General features: G+C 46.3%; 1 protein-coding gene across 1 annotated transcript; it reads left to right on the top strand.

The window, feature by feature from the left end:
* On the top strand, window positions 1–27,727 carry LOC123389920 (mitochondrial ornithine transporter 1-like). The gene is given in 8 exon segments (XM_045072819.1): window positions 1–519; window positions 3,368–3,492; window positions 17,535–17,793; window positions 21,714–21,851; window positions 24,958–25,034; window positions 25,037–25,126; window positions 26,061–26,219; window positions 27,290–27,727. Coding segments are annotated over 7 exon segments (903 nt in total). The 5' UTR covers window positions 1–519; window positions 3,368–3,437; the 3' UTR covers window positions 27,415–27,727.

Below are 27,727 nucleotides of genomic sequence, written 5' to 3' on the forward strand. Positions count from 1 at the left end.
ATAAGCGAATATATTTTTCATCACCACGCCTCCCCTACTTCTGTAGCCAAATATAAAATAGAGACCTTGAGTCCCAGCACGGTTCACCAGCCCAAAGACTTCAGCAGGTCCTTCCAACACCCCCAACCCCGCCCTGAGTTCCAGCTGGGGTCGAGCCTCTCCGGAGTCCTCCGGGAACCGGGACGAAGGGAAGCAACTCCGGGGGTCCGGGCTCCCTGTCCTCCAGGTCCTGCAGCTCGCGGGCGCGCGGGCCGGGGATCCCGTGACCTGCGGGGGGCCGAGTGCGCCGCCTAAGCCGCGGAGTTCCGCTTCCCCGCGCCGGCCCCGCGCTGCCAGCCCCCAGCCGCAGGGGAGCTCCGGGCCCCGGGGGCCGCCGCCCTTGGCGCTCCCCCGCGGGAATGCGGGGCGGAGGGCCGGCCAGCGGCGGACGTGGGTGTTAAGCGGCTGCCCCGGCGGCGGAGGCAGAGCGGCGAGCCGGCGGCGGAGCCCGAGCAGCCCGCGCGGCCAACTGTCCTGGCGGTGAGCGCAGCCCCACAACCGCCGCTCCGGGGGCGGCGGGAGGGAGCGGGGCGCGAGCGGGCCTACGCGGCGGGGCGGGGCGACCATCCCGGGCAGCCGGCGGGCTTCTGGGGTCCGCGGCCCGCGCGCCGTCCACGCGCCCAGGTCGTTACGGACGCCGAGGGCCCGGGCTCGCCCGACACTCCGGGGCTCCGCGGCCTCCTTTCCGTAGAGTCACCTGCCGGGAAGGGTGTCCTCTTTGCCCCGCGGAGAGTCATCAGGCCTCTGGGCACCGCGGCCGCCCGTGCCCGGGCCCGAGTGGGGGCGGTTATGAATGGGAGACTCTTGCAGGTTGTTGGGCTGGAGTCCGAGGACGAGAATGCGGGAAGCAGTCTCCCTCGCGGGTCCTGTGCCCCCGGGATCCGGAGCCTCGGAGCGCGATTGCCTGGCCGGCGTGTTAGCGGGCAGACGGGCCGGCATCGCAGCGCCTTGGTTCCGGCTCTAGTCCTGGGCGGGAGGGCAGCCGGCTCGGCTTGAGCTCCACCAACCCTACCTGGTGGAGCAGGCGGACTCAGAGCGTTCTCCCAGGCAAGAGACTCATTTCTCCTGGGAACTTCAGAAGGCTGTGCGGCTGGCGATGTTGTTTGTCTCTCCTGGAGTCGGACCCACCTGTGCTTGCAGGAGAGGTAAAGGGGCGCGAAAAGGATTCAGCTTTTCAACTGGCTCAAAACTGAGTTTTAACTTCTGACCAGTCTTGCCTCCCCAAGCCGAATGTATTTTTCCAGACTTCTTGAAGCCGCCTTCTTAAACCACACAATAATGTGAGTCCGTTGCTGACTGAATCTTGTTAGTTCCCATCACTGTTTATTTAGTATTTTAGTAATTCTCTTGAGTCCTTACTTGTGGGATTTGATGCGTTTAAGTTTGATTCACAGCGATGACACATAGTAGGATCTGTGCCTTTCTTATAAACTAAGAAATGTTGGCACCCCAAGAATTCAACCGACGGAGACGCCACATGGGTTAGGCCCTGTGTGACTCTCCCCACTTGCCTCCATTTTTCCTTGAAAATGCAGGGTTCAGTGCTTGTTTTTTGCTTTTCTTTTTGGTCAGGTTGGAATACTCTGGAATTAAGTATTGCTCGATAGGCACAGACCCAAAAGGCAAGACTTGAGTCCTCTGACTACTTGTATGACCTTGGAAAAGCTCTTGCTTTGTGGCCTCAGTTTTCCATCTGGAAAAGGAAGAGATTGGATTAGGACCCTCATAGCCTTCTCTAGGTACAGGATGGCCACAACCTCGTCAACTGTAGCTATTGATACTGCCTCTCCTGTCCTATCAATAACATAAAATGCATGTCTTGTCTGTTTCACTTAGTTGCTTTTTCAAGTCCAGTACTATACTTTTGTGGTTGCTGGTTTTACATTTTTTTTTTTTTTTTTTTTTTTTTGCAAAGAAGCAAGATTCTTGGTGTCTGATCATTCACAGCAGGCGTCGAGTGGTTAAAAAAGACTTCTTAGTGGATAAAATGATTTTCCACTGACGTTTAGGTCCACGTTGGCACTCATTAATAACCCAGCTGGCCCACCACCCTCCCAAGAGGTGGCCTGGTGGGAGCACAGAGGTCTTTAGCGTGATAAATAAAAATTCTTCTTTGGTATTGACGGATAAGTCACTTACTTAGTTTGAAAACCACACAGAATAGGTTGCTGAATTGGTTATCTTGATATTATGTGTTAATGAGCCACCTTTCCTTTTTTATAAAAATCTGTATTTTTAAAGTCCATTTCTCTGTGATAGTTGATTTTTGTCTTGACTGTTGAGGTGTAGACTCTAGTTTTCCCAAACTTTTTAAGCTCTAGCCCAAACATGCTGAAACTAGGAGAGAGGCCTGGTTATCTGAATATTTTACTGGTGCCCCAGTGATTCTTATCAAACAAATTTAGGACACAGTGTTGCTTCTCAAAATGTGATTGGTGGCCAGTCATTATCAGCCTCATCTGGGAGTTTGTAGTGACTGGCAAGGTCCCACCTGAGGCCTAGCACATCAGAATCTGTATTTTAACAAGGTTCCCATGTGTTCGGTGTACATGGTTATGGTTGAGAAGGTCTGAAGAGGCCTTTGATGACCGTGACTAATGCTTGGTGCTGTGCTCCGTAGTTCTAAGAACAGCTGTCCCTTGTGGCTATTTTGATTGCCTTTATATTATGATAATAATTCTATTATTCACCTTTGATATGGGGGGACCTCCAGCTTAAGGGGCCCGAGGGCTCATCCTGCTGGGGGAAGATCAGGAATTGAGACCCACGCATATGTCACTTAGCAGAACGCCTAAGCCATTACTTTCCAGACCTACTGATTTGTGACTCCTGAGAGGGACTCAACTCAGGCTGCTGTCTGAATTTAGAACTGAGCTTAGTTTCCTGACAGTTCCACTTAGGCCTCTGAAAAACTAGTTTGTTATGGCTTGGGTGTCTGTGGTATTTGGCATTCACTTGTAAGATTTTCAGAAGGGTTGGTTGAAATGCTCCCTATGAGTGGCTAGAGCTGTGATAACTCACGGAAGGGTTTTGACTTGCGAGTTTTTCATGGGGAGATGGTGGGCGAGTAGAAGCAGGCCAATTGCTAAGCTGCACTGATACCCTCACTGCCTTTTTCTTTCTTCCTTCCTTTCTTTTTTTCTTCCTTTCTTTCTTTCTTTCTTTTCTTTTCTTTTTTCGTTCTTTTTTTTCTTTTTTTTTTTCTTTTTTTTGCAAAAGGGAGAACTGATCTCACAGCTCCCAAAGGTTGATGTCCCAGTAACCAGGCAGCAGTTCTAGAGAAAGGCTGCAGAGGCTTCACTGATGGTGAGCTCTGGTCTCCTTTCAGGGATATGAGACACCCGTCATAAGCTCCGGAGAGTTGCCTTCCACAGAGACCAGCAGAGGAGTGTGCCAACATGAAGTCCAGTCCTGCCATCCAAGCTGCCATTGACCTCACAGTGGGGGCTGCAGGTAATTCCTGGGGAAACCCATCCTCTAGTCTTGGAGTACCTGCTACAAGTGGGATCCAATGAAGGCAGGGTGAAAATATTGCTTTCGTCACTCCCAGAAGGAACATGCTTTCTCCTTGGAGGGAATCCAAGTAATGGAGGGAATCCATGTAATTGAAGAGTAATATCGTCTTCTAAGAACGGCAGAAGGTAGAGCAGTTCCCTTACAATAAAACTCTGAGTGTGGGTGCAGGGTGGGAATGTCCTCAGTTCACAGCTGGAAAACCTCACAGCTCAGAGTTGAAGTCCTTTGTCCATTGTCACACAGCTGGCATGTGCAGGTGACGTGGGATTTCACTCTAAGCCTGGCAGTCTTCAGAGCCCTTGTAGTCCAGAATCCTACTATGCCGTCTGTCCAGGGAAGTCCTACTCACTGTCCTTATTGCTGCCAAGGCAAGAAAGGAGGACACTCTTTAGAAATGTCTTTGGTAACTGAGGCTGATTTTTGATGGTTTCTAAAGCCCTAAAAAGAAAAGACAGGCCCTAGGATTTGCCAGGGAAGCATGGGCTGGGCAGGGGCTGAGCCCCAGGGCAGACTGAGGCCTCAAAAGGCACAGGTAAATACTCCTGGGCAGCGCTTGCAACACACAGGCCAGTCTTTAGATATGTCACCTTTACTCAGCCTGAGAGCAGTAATTGGAAGTGTGTCCCTGGTGACTTGGTTCTCTAGGTTCCTGTGTTATTTTAGCGCCAGAGGAGTGCTGGGATGCTCCTATTTCCCAGATGAAAACCCTGGTTTACCCTTGCCCCTTACACTGATTCCCTCTTTTTTTGTTTTTTAAAGGTTTTATTTTTATTTATTTGACAGAGAGAAATCACAAGTAGATGGAGAGGCAGGTAGAGAGAGAGAGGGAAGCAGGCTCCCTGCTGAGCAGACAGCCCGATGCGGGACTCGATCCCAGGACCCTGAGATCATGACCTGAGCCAAAGGCAGTGGCTTAACCCACTGAGCCACCCAGGCATCCCCACTGATTCCCTCATTTAAGAAGAAAATTTTTTTTAAATTAACATATAATGCATTATCAGCCCCAGGGGTACAGGTCTGTGAACTGCCACGTTCTTACACTGACTCTTATAAGGGCCTCAGCTCCTGGGAGTGGAGAGGCCAGAGGGGTGAGTCGCCTGTTGTCCTCTTATCCAGTGGGACCTCCCGGGTCAACAGATCAGGTGCAGCCAGGGGCCATCATCCCATCATTCCCTTAACTTGAAAAAGAAGTTAGAGTTCAGAGAATAAAGTATTTTCTCCTGAACCAAAGGTCAATGGAGATAGGCTAATTGAGAAAGGCTATAGACAGTGCATTACAGACTGATAAGAATTACAGGCACCAGCTCCCAGTTTAGAGACCACAGGAGTGTCCTGGCCCAGGAGGAGGGGAAACTAAGTGTGGCCTAAGTGTCCATTGGCTTCTTGCCTGCTGACGGCCTTGGGTCAGTCCCATACCAGCTGCATCTGGTAACCCATGGCCCAACCAGTGGTCCCATGCACCACCCCCACCCCCAGGCCACATTGGGATGACCCTGACCATGGGAACGGTGGACCCATTTGCCTGCCTCTGGCACCCTCTTAACGGTCCTGGAAATGCGCTGGTCTCCATTTTTGTCTTTACTGTAGGGTGGTATTTAACCACAGGAGAGATTCTCAGCTTTTGGAATTAAATGTTAGTCAGTCAGTCTGCCAAAGACGTAGAATATGTTGTGATCGAATTTTCTTTTTCCTGGAAAGGCATTTCTGTGTGGACAGGTATTTGGGTGCAACTTATGTGCTTTACAGTAAATTTTAAAGATACAGATAGCAGTTGTATTGTTGGGCGTCTGGTGTGTAAGGCATTGGGGCATGTTTTTCTAAAATATTACCATGTTTTGGGCCCATCTACATATGGCCTTTAATTCTCCTGATAAGTAGTTGGGATTTCTTCCTGCCCTGGTCTCAGAGGGTCACCTGTCACTGATGTAGCATGGCACTGCAGCATCTGACTTTGGGGGACAACAGGTTCCTTGGCAGGGGTCCGTGCCAGGTGGACCTGGCCGGTGAGGGGTGAGAGGTGAGGGACTCTGGCTGGCAGGGGAGGCTTGTGTTAGTGATCTGAGAACTTCTACTGGGACGCGCTTGGCATGAAAATGGGAAGCCATAGCCCCACTTTGGATGGGTGGCAGTCCCCCAGTGTGGAGCTAGGGGGGCCTGCAGAGACCTTTGGATCTGATGCTCACTGTATAGTGTAAAGGACAACCTGAGAGGCCGAGTGTGTTTGCCCATGATTGTGCAGCTAGACGGTGTCCAGACAGGGCTAGGACCTTGGTTCCTTGGTTCCTTGACTGGTGCTGTTGTTGTCTTTGTTTTAAAACTCCATAATGGTAGCTCCGTAGCTCAGGGATTAGAGCACTGGTCTCGTAAAACTCCATAATGGGCAAGAGCCCTTCTGGGGGTGGAGGTTAATCTCAAGCCTTGCTGCCAGCTGTCTGGTTGGGACATTGGGCCATCGTGGACTGAGGTGATCTCGGTGTAGTATACACATGTTCTTTTCCGTGTCCCTCCTTTTCTTTGAAATAGACCTCCCCCATCCAGCATGTTTTTGGTCCAGTTCATCTGCTGTAAAATGCTGGGAAGCTGGCACTGCCTCTCTGCTAGTGTAGGAGAAATTCCAAGCTAGAATGGGGGAGGATTTGAAGAAGATAGGTCACTGTATAATGTTGAAATGAGACAGTGAGGAGCTCAAAAGTTAAATTCCTTCATGAGGAATTGGTCTCCCTTTAAAATACAATGGAATCTATCTATCTATCTATCTTTCTTTCTTTCTTTCTTTTTTTTAAAGCAAAATACACTCTTTTTTTTGACAACTATAACCCACCCCCTGCTTTGACTGGGTTGCTGTATGCCTTAACTAGCCTAGCTTCTCACTGTGACCTAGACCAGTGACGTTTATCCTCTCGTGCCAAAATTCATGATTCTCTTGGCCCTTTGGATGTCTTCTTTGGAAAAGTGTCTATTCAGGTTATCTGCCCATTTTTAAATCAGAATGTTTAGGTATTTGTTGTTGTTGTTGTTGTTTGATGTTGACTTACAGAAGTTCCTTATATATTTTGAATATTAACCCCTGGTCAGATGCATCATCTGCAAATATCATCTCCTGATGCATCATTTGGAAATATCCCCTCCCATTCAATAAGTTGTCTTTTTGTTTTGTTGATGGTTTCATTCACTCTGCAGAAGCGTTTTATTTTAGTGTAGTCCCAATAGTTTGCTTTTGTTTCCTTCACTTCAGGAGACCTATCTAGAAAAACGTTGCTAGGCCCGTGTCAGAAGTCTTACTGCCTATGTTTTCTTCAGTTTTATATTTGTTTTATGTTCAGTTTTATGCAGTTTTATGGTTTCATATCTTACATTTAGGACTTCAATCCATTCTGAGTTTATTTTTGTGGATGGTGGAAAGAATTTCCTTCTTTTGCATGTAACTGTCCAGTTTTCCCAATGCCATTTATAGAAGAGACTGTCTTTTCCACCATTGCATATGGCTGCTGCTTCTGTTGTGGATTAATTGACCTGTAACTGTGGGTTTATTTCTGTACTTTTTACTTATTTATTTTTAAAGCTTTTATTTATTTATTTGACAGAGATCACAAATAGGCAGGCAGGCAGAGAGAGAGGGAAGCAGACTCCCCGCTGAGCAGAGAGCCCAATGTGGGGCTTGATCCCAGGACCCTGGGATCATGACCTGAGCCAAAGGCAGAGGCTTAACCCACTGAGCAACCTAGGCATCCTTGAAACTTTTTTTTTTAAAGATTTTATTTATTTGACAGAGAGAGAGACCACAAGCAGGGGGGAGTGGCAGGCAGAGGGAGAGGCAGGCTCCCCACAGAACAGAGGAAGCCTGATATGGGACTCTCTCTCCCAGGACCCCGGGACCATAATCTGAGTTGAAGGCAATCACCCAACAAACTGAGATACCCAGGTGCTTAGTGTGAGTTTATTTCTGGGCCTCTATTCTGTTCTTTTGATCTATGTATCTCTTTCTGTGGCAGTACTGTACTGTTTTGATTACTACTGCTTTGTAGTGTTTATTTATTTTTTTTTTTTTGGAAGTAAAAGGTTTAATTTAAAGATTCAAGATTCACATCAATATTAATGATAAAGTTACCTTTCTCTTGATAAGAGCTCAACTTTTGCCTTTCTCATTTTAACATTTCTTGCCATATTTTTCCTGTGTTTTTCTGTTACTTTCACCCCATCTCCTCCTGTCTATTGTCGGATTCCCTTTCTCTCCCCAGTAGTTTACACTCGATCTTTGGAGGATCTCTGACCCTCCCCCGTTTTAAGCCCAAGAGATGATCCCCAGCAGTTTAGAAACTATACTTCTACATAAGCTACAATGATTAAATTCATTTTAACACACTCTTTAACTTTACCAACATCTAGGTAGTATCCGTAACCTTCTTTTCCTATATTCCCCAAGAGCACTGTTAGCTGTTCATCTTCCTGAGTAGAAATGTGGCATTTTATTTTCCTGTTTTCTTTTTTTGATGTGGGAGAAAGATAATCTACATTGTGTGTATGTGTTTATAGTCACCCTAGATTGCTAAAGTATATCCTCCAGTGATTCTTTCAAAGAGGGTATGCAAGAAACAAACTGTGAATTCTTTCATATCAAAAAATGTCTTTGTTTTACCTTCAAAATAAAATGCCACTTTGGCTGGATGTAGGATTCTAGGTTTAAACGTTTTTCCCTGTAGAAAAATTATGTTACTTCCCCATTTACTTCTAGCATCCAGAGTGTCCAGTAAGTCTGCTGTCAGTCTGATTCTTGTTCCTTTGTAGGTTCACACTCCTCTTTCTGGAAGACTTTATGATTTTTTTTAATCCTTGGAATTCCCAGATTTCTAGGAGTCTCTATTCATCAATCTTACTAAGTATTTGGTAAGCACTGACAGTCTCAAGACTTGAATTTTTCTTGGCACCTGGGTGGCTCAGTTGGTTAAGCAACTGCCTTTGGCTCAAGTCATGCTCCTGGAGTCCTGGGATCCAGTCCCACACCCAGCTCCCTGCTCAGAGCGTGGTCTGCTTCTCCCTCTGACCCTCCCCCGTTTCATGCATTCTTTCTCTCTCTCATAAATAAATAAAATCTTAGAAAAAAAGACTTGAATATTTCTTTAGCTCTGGGAAGTTTTCTTCCATTCTTAATTATTTCCTCTGCTCCATTCCCTTTATTATCTTTTCCAGGAATTCCTGTCAAATGGATATTGGAGCTTCTGGATCGCTCCTCTATCTCTGGATCTTTCTTTATTATCTCTTTGGCCATTTGCATTGTAACCTTAGAACATTCTTCATATTGATCTTCTAGATCATTCCTTGTCTCTTCAAGTATGTCTCTTCTGCTATTCAGAGCATCTATGGAGTTCTTTACTTCCAAGACATCTGGATGATAATCTTTAGTATTTCTAATCTCCTCTTTTATCTCTTTGAAGTTATTAGTCCACTTCTTCTAAAATTTTCTTCTCTTATATTATCTGTTTTCTTTAGGTGTTGGCACCTTTGTTTGCAGAATTTTTGTGTGTTTTCCTTCAAACTATGGTGATTCCTGATGGGAGTCAGGTGATTCCTGATGGGAGTACTCAAATTTGTACATAAATGCCTATTCTGCTTACCAGAACTTATCTCTAGTGACTTTGAGGGAGAGGCCAAACACAAGGTTAGACAGACTGTCCCAAGTCCTTGATTTATGAGCATATCTGTTTCCTCTTTATTCTGGAGTTTTTTGTTCCATCCAGGGTTTCACCCAATTTTCATCTGAGTCCCAAGCCACATAATTTTTGCAATTTCTTTAAGTCCATTGGAGGCCTCTCTTTTCTCAGTCTGGAAGGCAAGTCTTTACACGTTCTACTTCAGAGTCCTCTCCTTAGTCCCCCGATAAACCTACTTCCATTTCCGACCCTGAACTTTCTTCCTCCTCTGGCTCAGAATCTTCTACTTCTTTAGTTACAATAACCTCCAAGGCATCTTTGGTCATTCCCTCAACTCCATGCTTCATATTTACCACAGTATGGCATTGAAAGATGGAATCCTTTCCTCACATTATTCCAAAGCCACCTCTTCTCCCTTCTTCCGCGCCTTCAAGCCTCCTTCCTCCCTCCTCTTCTAACTCTGAGCCAGCCGTCTTCCTGTTGAGGGTTTGTTTTTCCTTCCAACTGAAGATCCTTCCTCCCGAGTCTCTAAGTTCTTCACCTCCTCTGGCTCAGCAACCTTTACCTCTTTAACAAATACCTCAAGCCATCACCAGTTTCGTCCCCAGTTTCATGCTTTGAGTTTACTAGTTTTATCTACTTTTTCTTGAAGTTGTATCTTCCTTCTTTCTTTTTTCATTTTGTGGGAGTGTATCTTTCAGTAATTCTTTCATAAATGATTTCTGGCTGGTAAATTTGATGCGGCTTTACATATCTGAAAAGGTCCTTCACCACCCTTAAGGCCTAAATGCTCATTTAACTGGATATAGAATTTAAATTCAAAATCACTTTCCCTTAGAATGTTGAAGACATTAACTCCATTGCTTACTAATATTCAGTGTTGCTGATGAAAAGTCTGCTGTCAATGCAAGTCTTGCTCCTTCATCTTCTCTGGATGTTTGTAGAATATTTGCTTTATTCTTTAAACTGAGAGGGATTTTTTTCCCATCTTTGCTTTGACCAATTCGTCCTCTGCAATGTCTCTCTTCTCTCCTGGTACTTCTGTAGGATGCTCTGTCTCTGCGTCCATCAACTGTATTGCTTATGGCTTCTTCCCCACTTCCCATGACTTTGACTTTGTGTTTTTGTGATCCATCATGGGGCAATTCCTTGCCTTGGTTTGTCTTGTATGCTTTAGCTTCATCTAATTTGCTAGTTACTTCTTTTCTTCTAAAAATCAAATTTTCAATATCCTCAACTATTTTAGAGTGTGCTTCTTCTGTTTTCTTAATCCTGTATTTTTTGTGACTATATCTTTTATTTGTTACTACTCCTTTTTGGTACGAGAATTCTTTGGATTTTTCATTCTAAAATTTCCTTCAGGTCCTATTTTAAAAAGGATTTTAAGTTATTTACTTGAAAAAGAGAGTGAGCACAAGTGTGAGTGCAAACAGTGGGGGGAGAGGCAAGAGGGGCAGAGAGACAGAGAGAGAAGCAGGCTCTCCGCTGAGGAGGGAGTCCGATGTGGGCTTGGATACCAGGACTCTGAGGTCATGACCTGAGCTGAAGGCAGATGCTTAACTGAGTCACCCAGGCCCCCCTCCTTCAGGTCATTTTTAAGATTGTCTTATCTTTTCAACCACTAAGTCCAGGTTTTCCATCAAGCCTTTAAATTTCCTCATGATTGGGGCGCCTGGGTGGCTCAGTGGGTTAGGCCGCTGCCTTCGGCTCAGGTCATGATCTTGGGGTCCTGGGATCGAGTCCCGCATCGGGCTCTCTGCTCAGCGGGGAGCCTGCTTCCTTCTCTCTCTCTCTGCCTGCCTCTCAGTGTACTTGTGATTTCTCTCTGTCAAATAAATAAATAAAATCTTTAAAGAAAAAATAAAAAAATAATAAATTTCCTCATGATATCTACTGACGTGTCTCTGCATTTTCAGTCTAATATGTGCGCCATCTTCTGGTCATTTTCTGTCAACCGAATTCTTTCCCCATGGTGATATTTTCCTATTTCTTTGTGAAAGTCTAGTAATTCCTTCCTTCCTTTCTTCCTTTCTTTCTCTCAAGATTTTACTTTTAAGTAATCTTTTTTCCCAATGTAGGGCTCAAACTCACAACCCTGGGATCCAGAGCTGCATGCTCTTCTGACAGCCAACCAGGCATGCACAGTTTGGCAATTACTGACTGTACACAAGACATTGTTGATATGTATTCAAAACAGAAGTATTTTATTTTTCTGAAGGGTAATATTTGTTTTTTCACGCCCACTAAACTCTCCCAAACTAAAAAATCTTAAAAATATATATATGTATCTATATACATCTATATATACATATCATCCAGTGAGGGTCTTCAACTACCAGGAAGTTATCTGCAGAGCAGTATTTGGTCTTCAGCACAGCTGTGTTTCAGTGCCTCAAAAAGGGATCCAACCTGCAGACACATGCACCCACACACACATGTGCACGTGCGCACCAAAGACTTTGTAGTATATCTACAAATCTGGGATTGCAATACCTCCATCTTTGCTGTTCTTTCTCGACATTGCTTTGGCTACTCAAGAACTTTTGTGCTTCCATACAAATTTTAGGATTATTTGTCTGTTCTTTGAAAAATGCTGGTGGTATTTTGGTAGGGATTGCATTGAACCCATTGATTTGCTTTGGGTAACATGGACATTTTAACAATGTTTGTTCTTCCAATTCATAATCATGGTACAATGTTCCATTTGTGCTGTCTTCAGTCTCTTTCTCATTGCTGTATAAGATTGCAGAGAACAGGTTTTTTACCTCCGTGGTTAAGTTTATTCATAAGTCTTTGTTGTTGTTGTTGCAATTATAAGTGGGATTGTCTTCTTAATTTCGTTCTCTGCTACTTTGTAATTAGTGTAAAAGAAATGCAGCAGATTTTTGTATATTTTTGTATCCTACAAATTACTTCATTTATCAGTATTTATTTATTTGACAGAGAGAGACACGTGGCAAGAGAGGGAACACAGCAGGGGAATGGGAGGGGAGGAAGCAGGCTTCCCTGCAGAGCAGAGAGCTTGATATGGGTCTGGATCCCAGGACCCTGGGGTCATGACCTGAGCTGAAGGCAGATGCTTAATGACTGAGGCACCCAGGCACCCTCTTCATTTATCAGTTCTAATAGTTTTTGTTGTTGTTTGTGAAGTCTTCTTTTTGTGAAGTTCTTTGTTGTGGAGTTTTCTTTATTTAAAGTAGACTTCATGTCCACTGTGGTACACAATGAGGTGCTTGAATTCATGACCATGAGAGTTAAGACCTGAGCTGATATCAAGAGTTGGATGCTTAACCAGCTGAGCCACCCAGGTGCCCCTAAGGTTTTCTGTATGTACTATCATGTCCTGTGCAGATAGTGACAGCATAACTTCTTCCTTACCAATTTGAATGCCTTGTATTTCTCGTGTGATTGCTGTGGCTAGGACTTCTAGTACCATGTTAAATAAGTGGTGAATATGGACATCTCTGTCTTGTCTCTAATCATAGAGGGAGAACTGTCAGCTTTTCCCCATTGAGTGTGATGTTAGCTGTGGGTTTATTATGCTGAGGTGTGTTCCCTCTAAATCTGCTCTGCTGAAATCCATCCATTTCCTGGTGTACTTTGTCAAATGCTTCTCAGTATTTGAGATGTTTATGGCTTTTGTCCTATTGCTAATTGGTGCATTCCACTGATCAATTTCAGAATATTGAAACCACCCTTGCATCCCTGGAATAAAGCCTGCTTGATCTTGCTGAAGGATTTTTTTTTTCCTGTACTGTTGAATGCCATTCGCTTTTATTTTATTGAGGGGGCTTTTTGCAACTGTGTTCATCAGAGATGTTAGCTTGTAATTTTTTTTTGTACTATCTTCGCTTTTGAGGTCAGAATAGTGCTGGCCTCCTAGAATGAATTTGCAAGTTTTCTATTTTTTTTGGAATGGTGTTTGAAGGGTAGGTATTAACTTTCCTTTGTGTTTGATAGAATTCACCTGTGAATCCATCTAGTCCAATTTTGTTTGTTGGGAGGTTTTTGTTTTGTTTTTTGATTACTGATTCAGTGTCATTACTAGTAATTGGTCTGTTCAAATTTTTCCTTTTCCTTTTTTTTCCTTTAGATTTTATCTATTTACTGAGCATAAGCAGGGGGATCAGCAGACAGAGGGAGAGGGAGAAGCAGTCTCCCCACTGAGCAGGGAGCCCAATGAGGGGCTCGACCCAAGACCCTGGGATCATGACCTGAGCTATCCAGCTGCCTCTCTGTTAACATTTTCTACTTGTGTTTTCCTCTGCTCCATTCCCTTTATTATCTTTTCCTGGAATTCCTGTCAAATGGATATTGGAGCTTCTGGATCTCTCCTCTATCTCTGGATCTTTCTTTATTATCTCTTTTGATGTGGGAGAAAGATAATCTACATTGTGTGTATGTGTTTATAGTCACCCTAGATTGCTAAGGTATATCCTCCAGCAGGAGAAGGATATACTTTGGACTTTTGTGATGTCTGTTTTCTGTTATTTTTAAAAATCTTTTATGGTTTTTTGTCTTTCGTATGTCTGTTCTGATCTTATATCCTTCTATTTTTGGACTTTGCTTGTTCTTCTACCTCTTTTCAGTATATGTAATTGAGATTTTTCTCATTTCTTAAGTTAGGCCTAAATTGCTATAAATTTTCCTTCTAGAACTACTTTTGCTACATCTCCAAGACTTTGGGCCGTTGCGTTTTCGTTTTCATTTGTCTCCATTTTCATTTCCCCTTTGATTTCTTGGTTTACCCATTCCGTGTTTAGTACCATCTTATTTAAATTCCATGTATTTATGTTCTTTATGGCTTTTTTTTTTAACCTTGTGATTGATTTCTAGTTTCATACTTTGTGGTAAAAAAAGAAGCTTGATAGGATTTCAGTCTTCTTATATCAAATGAGATTTATTTTGTGGCCTAACATGTGATATATTCTGGAGAACGTTCCATGTGCATTTGACATGAATGTGTATTCTGTTTCTGGGTGGAATGTTCTATATGTATCTGTTATGTTCATCTGGTCTAAAGTGTTGTTCAAAGCCACTGTTTTCCTTGTTAATTTTCTGTCTCGGTGACCAACTGATGTATACAGGGTATTAAAGTCCCCTACTGTAATTACTGTCAATTTATCCCCTTGTGTCTGTTAATCTATTTGTAACATCCTCTTGTTTTCTGGTTGGATTGATCCCTTTATCATTATGTAGTGCTCTTCTTTGTCTCCTCTTACAGTGTTCTACAGTCTGTGTTATGTAAGTATTGCCACTGCAGCTTCTTTTTTTTTTTTTCCCTTTGCATGGTAAATGTTTTTCCAGCCCTTCATTTTCAGTGTATGTGAGTTTAGGTCTGAAGGGAGTCTCTTGTAGGCAGCATATAGATAGGTTTTGCTTTTTCTTTCTTTTTTTTTTTTTTTTTTTTTTTTTTTCTTTCTTTTTTAATCCAGTCACTCTGACCTTTCTTTTTCCCTTTCCTTTCCTTCCTTCCCTCCTTTCTCTTTCTCTCTCTCTCTTTTTTCTCTTTCTCTTTCTTTCTTAGTTTCTCTTTCTCTTTCTCTTCTTTCTATCTGTCTTGTAAATGCCATGTTCAATGTGGGGCTTGAACTCATGAGCCCTATATCAAGGGTTGCATTTTCTACTGACGGAGCCCCCCATCCCTTTATCTTTTGATTGGAGCATTTCATCCATCTTGGGCCTTTTACAATTGGAACATTTTGAAAATGATATGCCTCCCTGTGCAGTTAAACAGAACACTTATCAAGTGCCTCCTTTGAGTTTGAGTTTGAGGTTCTCCATTTTTGCATGGGTGGACAAGGTGGTCCTGGAACTTCTGGAGAAGGGTCTGCTGGTTGGTCATCCCCATTTTCACCACCGACGCCATCCCTGCCAGCTTAGATTTCCTTACCACCTTGTTATTTGCTGACTCAACTATTTCAAGCATAGAAAACCCACAACACTGGCCCTGGTAAAGTATAGAGTGCACCATGGTCTGAGCCCCTCTCCTGCAGGGCCTTTTGGGACACCAAGGAAAGAATGCAGAACTATTTCCATTTTTCAGTCAAGGAGAATGAGATGATCAGAGGTCTATGCTTTGAGCAAGTGGAGAAATCCTCCTCTAAGTTATTCATAGCTTCTGGGATACTTGGTGGATATCTGAGGACCTGCTAGGGCTCAGTGGCTGGTGCAGGTGTTCCAAATCGTCATCACGCACTTAAGGGGGGCCTGGACAGTATCGTTTGTGGTAAATTACATGGGAGTCTGTTACCTCCATAGATGAGAGGAGGGAATTGTAGTTAGCGTTTGAGAGTGCACTAGCCTCCTACCTTCTCACTGTTGGAAATGTAACTGTTACAGATATGCAACAAGTCCGTGTATTAGCAGCCTGTGATGTCGGAACTGTTGAAGATGATTGAGTTAAACTATGGAAAGGTTCCAGTTAATATTGCAACACTCTGAATGAAGTGGTTTATTCAGTTTATCTGCATCTAGGTTACCTAAATTATGTACCCTCTTTAAAAATGCTGACATTCACCTCTTCTTTTGGAATAATTATTTTTATACAATTAGGGTCCTATTTTATTCCTAGAAGTACCTGAGAGAGAATAACTACAATTGTAGTAGCATCTTATTGAATAATGTTCTACTAATTCAGAACTGAAGATAATTTGGCAAGACAGAAATGGATCATTACTCTCCTAGAAGAATGTAGGGATAGGATCCCAGATATACTTGCAGTTGCTTAAAAGAAGAGCTCACAGTTTTCAGACTCCTTGAACATGTTTATCTGCCAGTAATTCATGGGATTTATTCAAAACAGCCCCTCTCCTGTCTCTACTTTGCACAATTCAGTCAGAGTAACTATGTAATGTCAGTTATGAAATCGCATAAAATTACATAAAGTCTTTATGTAAGCTTTCTCTTCAATTTTTTAAAAAAAGGTCTTGTGGTGGGGGAAGGATAAGCAGACCCCATGCGGAGCACTGAGCCCAACGCTGGGCTTAGTCTTACAACCCAGAGATCAGGACCTGAGCCCAAATCAAGAGTCTGATACTTGACTGACTGAGCCATCCAGGGGCCCCAGCCTTCTTTTCAATTTTGATGACGCTTTAAAAACCTAATCCAGGGGCACCTGAGTGGCTCAGTGGATTAAGCCTCTGCTTTTGGCTCAGGTCATGGTATCAGGGACCTGGGATCGAGTCCCGCATCAGGCTCTCTGCTCAGTGGGGAACCTGCTTCTCCCTCTTTCTCTCTGCCTGCCTCTCTGCCTACTTGTAATCTCTCTCTGTCAAATAAATAAATACAATCTCTTATACATACATACATACATACCTAATCCAATAGTTAGGTTTCCTGACACAAACAGTGGACATCTGAGATGCAGGGATCTCTGAGGCCCAGGAAAGGTAGAAGCATTAACGAGTGGCATTTTTCAAATGCTGACCTAGGCCAGGGTCCGGGGTTAAGACAGGGTGGCGTGGCTAGAGTTCATTCTTTTCCTTACCTTCAGACTTTTTTATTGAGGTCCTCTACAGCAATTTAGATTTTGCTGTTTTCTAAAAACTCTTACAATATAAAAGTGTAAAAATACATGATTGATGCTAAGCACGGTAGGATTCAGTGCATTCTCCCTTCGAATACGAATCATTAGTTGGTAGAATCCAGATGAAGATTTTCCGTGTGGTCCAATTTTAGCTCATTAGGGATTAGCCAGACTCTCTGTCATCTTTCTCTGTTGCCTCTTTCCCTGTTTTTCTGATAGTCATCTGTGCTGCGGGGATTAGGCAGAGAGGGGTGAGTCCCTCCTGCCGGACTTCTCCTCCCTCCCTTGCTACGACTGCACGCAGCAGAGGGACTGTTCTTCATGAGCCGTTCCCACAGCAGCTGTTATCTTCAGCATTCTCGTCCATTTTTATGTAATCCTCGTGCAAACTGGATGGGGAGCCAAGGCTCTGAAGTTACTATCGCTGGTCCAGACTCTCACAGCAGAGCCGGCCTTTGGGACCAAGTCCATCTGACCCCATTGCTGACCCCTCCACACACACGCCACCCCCGTGCGCCCTGCGGTCTTGACTGTTGAACACGTGTCTGTCTCTCCCACCGAGGGTGGGTTCCTTCAGAGCTGGAGCTGGGTGCCGGGCACAGTGGGGACCCTTTGTTGTTAACTGAACTGGGCTTGGAGGTTTCATTGCCGGTGGGGGGGGTGTGGGAAGAGAGGTTGGAGTGAACTGTGACAGAAGAAAGCCCTGGAGTAGGGTGCTTATCTCTCTCTAAATTTCTGTGGGTGTTTGCGGCTGCATTCCAAAACAAGACGGGTGCTGGAGGAGACTTTTGTCCTGGTTTTAGGGGGCACAGCATGTGTACTGACCGGGCAGCCCTTTGACACCTTGAAAGTGAAGATGCAGACGTTCCCTGACCTGTACCAGGGCCTCACCGACTGCTGCCTGAAGACCTACTCCCAGGTGGGCTTCCGCGGCTTCTGCAAGGGGACCAGCCCAGCGCTGATCGCCAACATCGCCGAGAACTCGGTCCTCTTCATGTGCTACGGCTTCTGCCAACAGGTGGTGCGGAAGGTGGTTGGATTGGAGAAGCAGGCCAGGCTGAGGTGAGTTGTGGGCACTAACACATTCTTCCTTTGTTTAGAAAGACAATGTTGTTGCCCAGTCAAAATTTGTATGATACCTTATGGGAAGAGAGTTTCTTTTTTTTAAAATAACCACATTGTTTCTGATTGTGAAGTTGTCATGTAAAACTTGTAGAAGGCTGGTCAGTAATGCACCGTGAATAAGGAGGTGCCCTTACGTGCTGCTGTTCTTCAGGAAGATGCTTTTCAGATGCCCTGGTGGTACTGCTTCTCTTGTGGGCACCAGGGCTGGACGGGAGCCACAGGTGCAACTTGTGAGCCGAGCTTTGGGTTCCCCTTCATCAGAGTGCAGAGGACTGGAAGAAGCTGCCTGAGCCAGACAGGCTGGAGAGCAACTTGGAATTTTAGGAGGAGCTGGAAGCATCTGTGAAGATGCGGATGGACTGACTCTTTGGCCAAGTCTGCCCAAACATCAGACTTCGGCTTGTGCCACGTCCTCCCTTGCATATTTATTTACACAGAGACCATAGAGGATTCAGGAACCACCAGGATGTATAGCCCTCCCTTTTTTGAACATTGATTTATTTTAAATCATTGAAACTTGTATCAGGTTCATGGTTGGGCAGATAGCCATATGGGTTGTTTCCATAGGAAATGGAAACCCATTTGCAACTCCGGTCCCACCCGACTGTAGGCCCCTTCTGTACAGAAGTGTTCTCTGGAGACGCCTAGTGACCTCAAAGATGTGCCCTTTTGTTCGCAGGAGTTTTGTCTTCATGGATGGAACGTGTTTTTTAAAAGCTTGGTTCTGGGTGGAATAACCCAGGGAGATAGCATCTATAGAGGGCTCTTCATGGATTCCAGGACCTTCCAGCACAGAAGGGGTCATGAAGAGGAGGAGGAAGTAAAGAAATAAGCAGGAGAGAAACCAGGAGAGTGTGGGATCTCATGCTAGAGACTGACAGAAAGAACACTGTAGCGACTGTCACTCTTCCTGCTAGAGGGGGACACTTTCTGTGGGACAAGATGGGACATTTAGGTCCCCTGCGACATTCCCAGAGGAGGATGCCTTATGGAGAAGATGGAGGTAGGAAGCAGCCACATGAGGTCCTGGAGGAAGTCCTACAGCCAAGAAGCCATTCTGTTGCATGTGGTCTCACCCCGTACCCTCCTCTCCCGTCCTGGTGAGGCAGGAGGGAGCTGGGTCTTCATCCCACACAACCGTGTTTGCTTATTACCTGGCAGGGAATGGCCACCTTAGAGTTGATGGAGCTGGGGCACCCACACCTGTCCTATTTTGTTCATCCCTCCTCATGATCTGTGAGAGCAGCAGAGCTCTCCCTGCCATTCTGTTTTAAAACTGAGGACTCCCGACTTGCAGATACTGGCTTAGGATCCTATTACTTGAGCTCATAACTGAGCACAGGACCCAGAGCCGTGTCTTCCGAGTCCCCGTCCAGAACTCTTGCCGTAAGACCAGAGTCGGGACTCTAGACTGTGGTAGGGGTCAGGTCTAGAGGAAGGCGTGGTCAGTAGAGGCAATGAAAGGAAAGCACTGCTTGGAAGAGCCTGCCGTGAATTTCAGCAATGATACCGTAAATATTTGCATGTCCTTGGCTTGAATGCCACCCCGAGTAGAGTTCTCCTCTGACCTTTGTCCACATGGGGTCCTAACACAGCAGGAGGGTTCAGTACATGTTTGTTGAATGGGAGATAAGCAGCCGATTTTTACCAAATCCCATCCTGTGCCTGCTGCGGTTTCAGTTCTGGGTCTAACGCCTCTCCTGCAGGTGCAGCCTGGGGCCCCGCGTGCCTCACTGGGCGCCCAGGTAGGGGAGAGGACTCAAAGTCCACTGCAGGTGTGCTTTGGCCTTGCTGTTGCACTAGAACAGTGTGCTCATACTCGGGCCCCCGACTCTTAGGCTGAAGGGCTTCCACACCGATCGATGCCATCTTTGTTCCCGCAAACCTGGCCGTTCTGGCTGCTGGTCAGCAAATTGATGAAGGGTGCCCGAGGGAAACGAAGCCTGGATCTGCAGGCTGGCTGAAGGACTGCAGAAGCCACTGGAAGCTTTGATCTGGACAGTCCACTGAGTAGGTGTAAACCATGTTGGACAGTTTCCATTCGCTAGAAGCTGAGCACCAGCATAGTTGCATGTCGCCGGGTAATGGCCTCATACCCGATTCTCTGAAACGAGAAGCAAGTCTGGACGCAAGCAGGGTCTCCCTCCTTGAAGAAAGCCTCACTCCCCACCAATTCTTCTGGGAACAGACAGGCTTGGGCCCCGACCTCCGTCTGCCCATGGCCCCGATGCCAGGTCACCCGGGAACAGAAGGTTGGGGCTGAGTTTGGAGGCGGCCCTTGATTTTCTTTTCCTGTCTGACGTCCCTTTGTGTGACTGTTTAACGGAACCCCGGACAGTCGCATGTGCTCGGTCTGTTAGGCTTTTGCTCACGTTTTGGTGAAAGCTTGGGAGGGGATTTCCGTAGCCAGGAAGGGGGTCGCCTCGCGGGGGTGAGGCGTCCTGGTGGTTAGGTGACTCAGGCTGCCGGCTTGACAGGTGAGAGTCAGGGAGCCAGTCGTCCTGTGAGCAGCTCACTCTTCCTGCCCAGTCCCGGGTGCCAGCAGAGCTCTTGTGACCGAACACTCCGGGGCTGGAAGGGATCTTATTTTCTGACCCTTGTGAACGCTCAGGAGAATTCCTGACAGTTAATCTCTCAGACATTTCCCCGTATTTTTGAACTCTGATGGGACCTCGCTTTCACAGCCCTGCTGGTGACTGTGGCTGGTGGTACCAGACCCTCCTGTGGTGAAATGAATGCTTGTGTTCCCTGCATTTGCTTCTCCGTTTAGATTCCCGGTGTAGCCATTTTACCTCCAGCCCTGGAGCTTGCTGACCCCTCCTTCACCCCCTCCTCCCCCGTCCTCGCTCCCGCTGCCCTCTGGGGCCGAGGTCAGGAGGTCGTCAGCGGAACTGGGAAATCTTTTTTGCAATGAGCAGCTTTTTGGTTAAAGATTTATTCTGGGCTTTCATCTGCAACAGTTACTTTGTACATGGGGTTGTTCCAGGGTGGATTTGGGGCATGCAGGGATGGCCCCAGAACCTCGCTTTATGAAGCTTAGTGGCAGATACGCCGAAGTATCATGATGGTGTGTCTTTGGGGTGGTGGGAGTTTGGGTAATTTTTTTTTTACTCCCTCTTTTTTTTTTTTTTTTTTTTTTTGGTTTTTTTTTGTTTGTTTGTTTTATATATCACTGTGTCTTAGTTGTGGCTGCTGTAACAAAATACCGCCCACTGGATGGCTTAAACAAACATTTGTTTCTCTCAGTTTTGAAAACTGGAAAGCCCAAGATCATGGTGCTGGTTGATTGGGTGTCTGGTGAGGGCCTATTTCCTGGATTACAGAGGGACACCTTCTTGCTGTGTCCTCAAAGGGAGGATAGAGAGAGCGGGGGCCTCTTATAAGGACACTGATTGCATCATGGGGGGTTCTACCCTCACGACCTCACTAAACCTAAGCACCTCCCAGAGGCCCCCTCCGAATACGTCACCTTGGGGGATTATGGCTTCTGCATAGAGCCTTAGGGGTGGGGGATATATTCCGTGCATGTCGCCATGATTATGACTAATAAAAGGAGCTGGATCTTGCAGTCAGGCAGACCCAGGTCTGAATCCTAGCATTGCCACGTGGTAGTGGTGTGACTTCAGGTACATTAGGTATTCTATGCACAGTTTTTCCACATGAAATTTGGGGTGTCGGTATCGGTGTTGGCCTCCCATTGCTGGGGTCCTTAGATGAAACCGCATGTGCGAGTTCTTAGTGGACACTCGGCAAAGGGTTCCTGTCTTTTGATCCTTGCTCTCCCTTACAGCCGAATGCTTTGAGTGGGGAGTGCTGAATGAATGAATGACCGGACTCCCGTGCTGGTTTCCTTCCAGTGATCTGCAGAACGCAGCCGCGGGTTCCTTCGCCTCTGCCTTTGCGGCCCTGGTGCTCTGTCCCACTGAGCTCGTCAAGTGCCGGCTGCAGACCATGTATGAGATGGAGTCGTCAGGGAAGATCGCCAGAAGCCACAAGTAAGCGCTGTTCTGGCACAAACGCTGGGTCTCTCGTTGCCTTGGTGCATTGAGTATATGTCAGTTTTATATTCTACTAAAACTCAGTGGCAGAGAAAGAGATTTATCTACTCCAAAATATTGTGTTTTTAGAACTCTTTCCCCTACCAGTCAGAGGGGGACTTCCTAAATGAACTTTCAGAGGGCCGGACCCACTCCTGCTCCCACAACGGACCACTGTCTGCAGAAGTTTCTCACCTGGGACGTGAAGAGGCCGAGAGCTCCTCTCACTCTTGGCTCATTGAGTGCATGAGGCAGCGTCCCCGGCTGTGTTGGAGGCACTCAGCAGACAGCTTTGAAACCGTGTCTGAGAGCTGAGCCTTCAGAAATGCCAACTTGGGTTCCAAGATGAATATTTGGTGCCCGTTCCCAGGCTTCATGTGAGTGGATCAGCCCAGATTCCAGGGTCACTCTCTTACCTACCCCCCACCCTTCTCGTGTACCCACAGAGAGCCTGGCTTCTGAACACTCCTCAGAGCTCTTCGGAGCTACTCTGCAGCCATCAGAATGCTCTCCCCTCAGTCCTGCAAACAGATTCTAGTTACATGAGTATGTGTCATACACAGTGTGACTTATTGTCTTTATTAATCTCAACATTTGCTTATTTATCTTGACATCTGGCTGACTAAAGCTCTTTGTCACTGTGGTTGACTCAGTGTGTAAATCTGACCAGAAAAATCAGAGTAATTGACCATTTACACAAGTAGTCTCCTCCCAGGGAGGGTGGGGTTTCTGATCGAGTTCTATATCCTGCACCCTGGGGATTCTTTACAACCAGTTTGAAGCTACTATTTCTAGCCTAGAGGTCCAAAAGCATAAGTCTTTGAAACTTTTTATTGAAATCTGCTGTACACCCAGAAATCATAAATGGGGGTTCTCATAGTCACTAAACAAACACTTTCATAACCAATGCCCAGATTCAGAGGTAGGACAGGAACAGAACCCAGAAAGTTGCTCTCAGGTCCCTTAGGAGTAGTTTAAGGTTTTTTTTTTTTTTTTTCCATTTAATTTTTTTTATTAAATTCAGTTTAGTTAACATATAATGTATTATTAGTTCCAGGGTAGGATGTAGTGATTCATCACTTAAATACAACACCCAGTGCTCGTGACATCAAGCATCCTCCTTAATGCCCGTCACCAATTACCCCCCCACCTCTCCTCCAGCAACCTTCAGTTGGTTTCCTAAGGGTTTGTTTTTTTTTTAAGATGTTATTTATTTATTTGACAGACAGAATAAGTAGGCAGCAAGGCAGGCAGAGACAGAGAGGGGCTCGATCCCAGGACCCTGGGATCATGACCTGAGCCGAAGGCAGAGGCTTTAACCCACTGAGCCACCCAGGCACCCCTTCCTAAGGTAGTTTTAAGGAACGTAATTGTTGGCTCCCAAAACTTAAGCGAATGGACATCTTGCACAAAGGTAAGTATCGGTTGACAATATTTTAGGTGTGGCTATATACTCCTGGCCTACACAGGGTATATGGTACCTTGGGGTTAAGACTTGGTTCAGAAGGCAGGCCAGTCACGTTGAGTTGGATCACTGTGTTACATTCCCATTATAGAATGGGAGCTGAGTTGTAGGAAGGACCTAGATAATGAGTGATGCCTGATGAAGCCTTCTGAAATGCTTTCGATCACCGGGGGGTTTGATTCTTCACTGGTCCAAGCGAGGTCACATGCTGAGAGCACTGTGAAGAGCAAGGGGTTTCCTAAAACACACCAAAGATGTGGTTTCTGCTGCTGTTTTCCTGACAGAGAAGGCCTGCCATGGTGCACAGCGTCAGGAAGAGGGGTCTAGACAGAAAGGATCCTGCATTACTGCTGCTCCAGGGCTCTGATCAGCCTGAAAGAGAAGTTCATGCCTACTTACTTTCTAAGAACTAAATCCTCAGTGCTTCTTGCCCTGTAGAGTTTCTAAGAATTTCCGTTGTCTTGCCTTCAAGTAACATCTACTCCCTTACTCGTTCACTGCACTAACACAAAGCGAAAAGACCGTAAGCACTTGAACAGATTCCTTCTATAGCCACCCGTTCGAAAGAAAGGTAGAGGAGGGTAGGCACAGAAGGAGGTAGAGGAGTGGGCGAATACGAGGGCATTTGATTCTTGCTGAGCTGTACAGCTCCTTATTGTAATTTCTCTTACTCATTGTTGGACAGAAGTGGGTATTGGCTCTTTTACATCTTGGATAATATCCAAAATGTATTAATGCAGTTTTTTTTTTCAATGAAAAAAAAGTGAATTTGTTTATTGAGGGCAAGAGGATGCAAGCAATATAAAAATCAGAACTTGTCTGGCTTTCCCTGACTTTTCTTTCTCCACCTGTCAAATGGGGGTTGGATTTTATTTGTACGTGTTCTGAGGGTCCCGATCTGCTCCTGGAATCCTTTATACAGGGGGAGCTGTGGGGCAGATTCCTGAAGACCACCTCCCCTGACCACCCTTGGGGAGAACAGTCATCAGGCAGGAGTGTTGGCTCAGTAGCACCTACTTCTTTTCCCTTGTTTCTTGTGTACCATGAAATAGACCTTGCCTGCGATGGTGAGCCTTGCAACTAGCAAAAAGCAGCTCTAGGAACCTGCCCTGCCATGGTTGCCCTGGTCCAGGTCCTTCATTGTTTTGTCCACACTCAGAGGAGGTCTTTCTGATTTTCCAGAAGTCCAGTGTACTCCTTCTCCAGGAGTGTTCTCAGGGCTTCCTTTGCTGAGTGGCACACTTAGAAAATGTGAACATGGTTCCATTTGAGACGGGTTTCTGGCATGGTCTGCTGAAGTCTTGGCCGGAGGCACGGTGGCCATACACAGCTCTCTATGAATACACACTTTAATGATATTTCCTAGGTGTTGGGTAGTTCAAGTGAGAACCGCTGTCCTAAAATAAAAGGATCTGTGCTTCTCTGAGATTTCCTCCCTGCAGAAGCCTCATTTTCAGAATTTGGGTCCCTGGGTTTCTAGAATCAGCCATTCCCTGCCTGCCCAGGGTTGAGCCAGGCCTGCCACTGGATGGAAGTGCCAGCCTCATCCCCAGCCCCCCATTTCCCCGGCCCTAAGCACAGCTCCCTGTCTCCCTGCAGCACAGTCTGGTCCGTGGTGAAGAGCGTCCTCAGGAAGGACGGCCCCTTGGGCTTCTACCACAGCCTCTCCAGCACCTTACCCGAGAGGTGCCCAGCTATTTCCTCTTCTTTGGCGGCTACGAGCTGAGCAGGTCGTTTTTTGCATCAGGGAGATCAAAGGATGAGCTAGGTAAGCATTTGGCTGGGCTGGGCCGGGCCGCGCCCCACAGTGGCCTGCTTGTTGCAGAGGCTGTGGGGGTCTGCTAGGCACGGAGGTTTCTGGAGGCTTGGAAAGGACCTTGGCACCTTCCTCTGGGTGCACTCATGTCCTTGCCACGAGGGTGAAGCTGTGCATCCCAGACTTCTTTACTGGAGTAACATTTTAGGGGAGAATATAGAAATTACTTTCCTGTGGGAAATCACCTATAAAGCATTTTGCAATAAGCATAAAACTTGGTAACAAATCTTGAGTGTGTTTCCAGAGGACTGAAAAGTGTCATTCTTTCTAGCTTGTCCTGTGGACCTGCTTGATGCAATGACGTCAATGTTGGCTTGCAGGAATGATTACTTGTTTCTTCTCAAACACATCACTTCAGTGTTTCAGGCTTATTCTGGGGTTAGGCATGCTCCGAGGCTTAACTGTCGTGTTTAATAAGACAACTTTGGCTTTCATGGTAAAGGAAGAATCAGGGCTGTGGGGCATTAACATAATGAAATACTGCAGACTGAGAGGGTTGGAAAAAACGTGACCTGTGTTTCAGTGGCCACTGTTCTCATTCCCATGGGGTGGGGGGCGGGTTGCCCTGTTGCTGGGGGCCTGCTGGTTCTGTGTGGGGCAGGCCAGGAGGGCCACAGCGCCACAGTGACCAGCACTGATCTGGTCCTGTGATGAGGGGCAGACCCAGAGTGCCACATGGGACCTTATGTCCTCTGAGCAGAGAGCCCAAAGGGGGCTCGATCCCTGAGATCAGGACCTGCGCTGAAGGCAGATGCCTTACTGACTGAGCCACAGGTGCCCGAAGTATCAGCATTTTTATTTGCATCTACCTGCACCCACTACCACCTTGACCTCTGGAAATGCTGTCCTTGAGACAAAAATGCTGTTGGCTGCTTTCCTCCTCCAGGCCCTGTCCCTTTGATGTTAAGCGGTGGAGTTGGTGGGATCTGCCTCTGGCTTGCTGTATACCCAGTGGATTGCGTCAAATCCAGAATTCAAGTTCTTTCCATGTCTGGAAAACAGGCAGGATTTATTGGAACCTTTATAAGCATTGTGAAAAATGAAGGTGAGTCTGCTCATTGCAGAAATGGAGTGGGTATGTCTAGACCGGTCATTTCGCTGTAACCCTCGTGGAGGTCGATCTCGTGTGTGTGGTTGCTCTCTTCCCCTGCCCCCTGTCCTTCTTCTAGCGCCCCTGCCTTAGCTTGCTTCCATTCTCCAGAATGTTTGCTGTCCTTGTTCCTCGCTTCTGGGCCAGGATTCTTTGTTCTAAATAGCCCGGAGGGAACTTTAAAACTCCAGATTGTGCCTAAGGGGACAAATGCTTGGAAGTCAGCACCCCTTGTTCTATAGAGTATAGATAGTATCAGAAAAGGATCTCTAACAGAAGCACTAAAGGATTTAAAAGAACTTGCTGCAAGTCCGTAATGCTCAGACTTCCTGATGGTGATTGGCTCTGAATTTTGAGAGTTAATGTAGGAGTATCAAGATTTTCTAGGAGATGTTTGTATAATGCCCGGATCGTGCCTCTGGTGAGTAGAGACCTGTCCTTTCAGCATCCGCTGTACATCTTCCACCTCGGGATGTGAACTTCTCGGGCTTGATTTTGCGAGAGAGCGGCCACAGGGTGTGGAAACGGTTCAGTTCATACTCCAGAGTTGCATAAAGCCTCATAGTTGCGCAGAGCCCTATGCCTCCCTCATCCACTTGGATCTTCATAACAGTCTGGGCAGTGCCAGCTGTGGACACAGGACAGTGCTTTTGGCCCGGTGTCTTGCGGTCCTTGTCCTCCCGAGTGACTCTGTGAGGCTGCTGCCCTCCTGTGTTCTGGGGCTGCTTCTCTCTGCCCAGGTGAGGCCTCGCGCTGCCCGGTCCATGTACCAGGAGCGAGTCCAGGACTCGTGTGTGGTACCTGAGCGTCGCCAAGATTTGCTGGAACACTGGATGCCTGGCCTCGTTGCCGTGAGCCTCCATCCTTCCCGTTCGTCCAGGGACACCTGGACAGAAGCCCTTCCATCCCTTGTCGGTACTCAGTGTGTTGTCTGGATCTGTCGGTGTCCAGCCCTGGGCTCTGTGGCTTTACAGGGTCTCTCTGAGAAGGGGCGTCTCAGTCTTTGATCACTTCTTGTCTTCTAGGAATAACGGCCTTATATTCTGGACTGAAACCCACAATGATCCGAGCGTTCCCTGCCAATGGGGTGCTCTTTCTGGCCTACGAATACAGCAGGAAGCTGATGATGAGCCAGTTTGAAGCCTACTGAAGTGTCCTGGCGAAACGAGGTCCAAGTCTAGGCACGTGACCACGACAGTTCATCTCAGGGTTTCACGGAGTACAAGACCAATGGGGAATTATTTTGGTTTCATAGGCGTTCTGTTTTTTTGGTCTTCCCTTATACTCTAAATCTTAAACTTTCTGAAAAGGGCCTCCATTTTATCCTATTAATTTCTGCCCATAATCGTACTGAAATTGAACTCAGTTGCTTCTCTTTTCCTTGGTGGGACATTTAGGGTGAGCCGCCGGCCCTACACAGGATCTGAAAGGCTAAATATAGTTCTTTCGGGATTTTGCATAAA

The sequence above is a fragment of the Mustela putorius genome, unplaced genomic scaffold (assembly GCF_011764305.1).
Source record: "Mustela putorius furo isolate JIRA1106 unplaced genomic scaffold, ASM1176430v1.1 tig00004192_pilon_pilon_pilon, whole genome shotgun sequence".
In the NCBI taxonomy this organism is placed as follows: domain Eukaryota; kingdom Metazoa; phylum Chordata; class Mammalia; order Carnivora; family Mustelidae; genus Mustela; species Mustela putorius.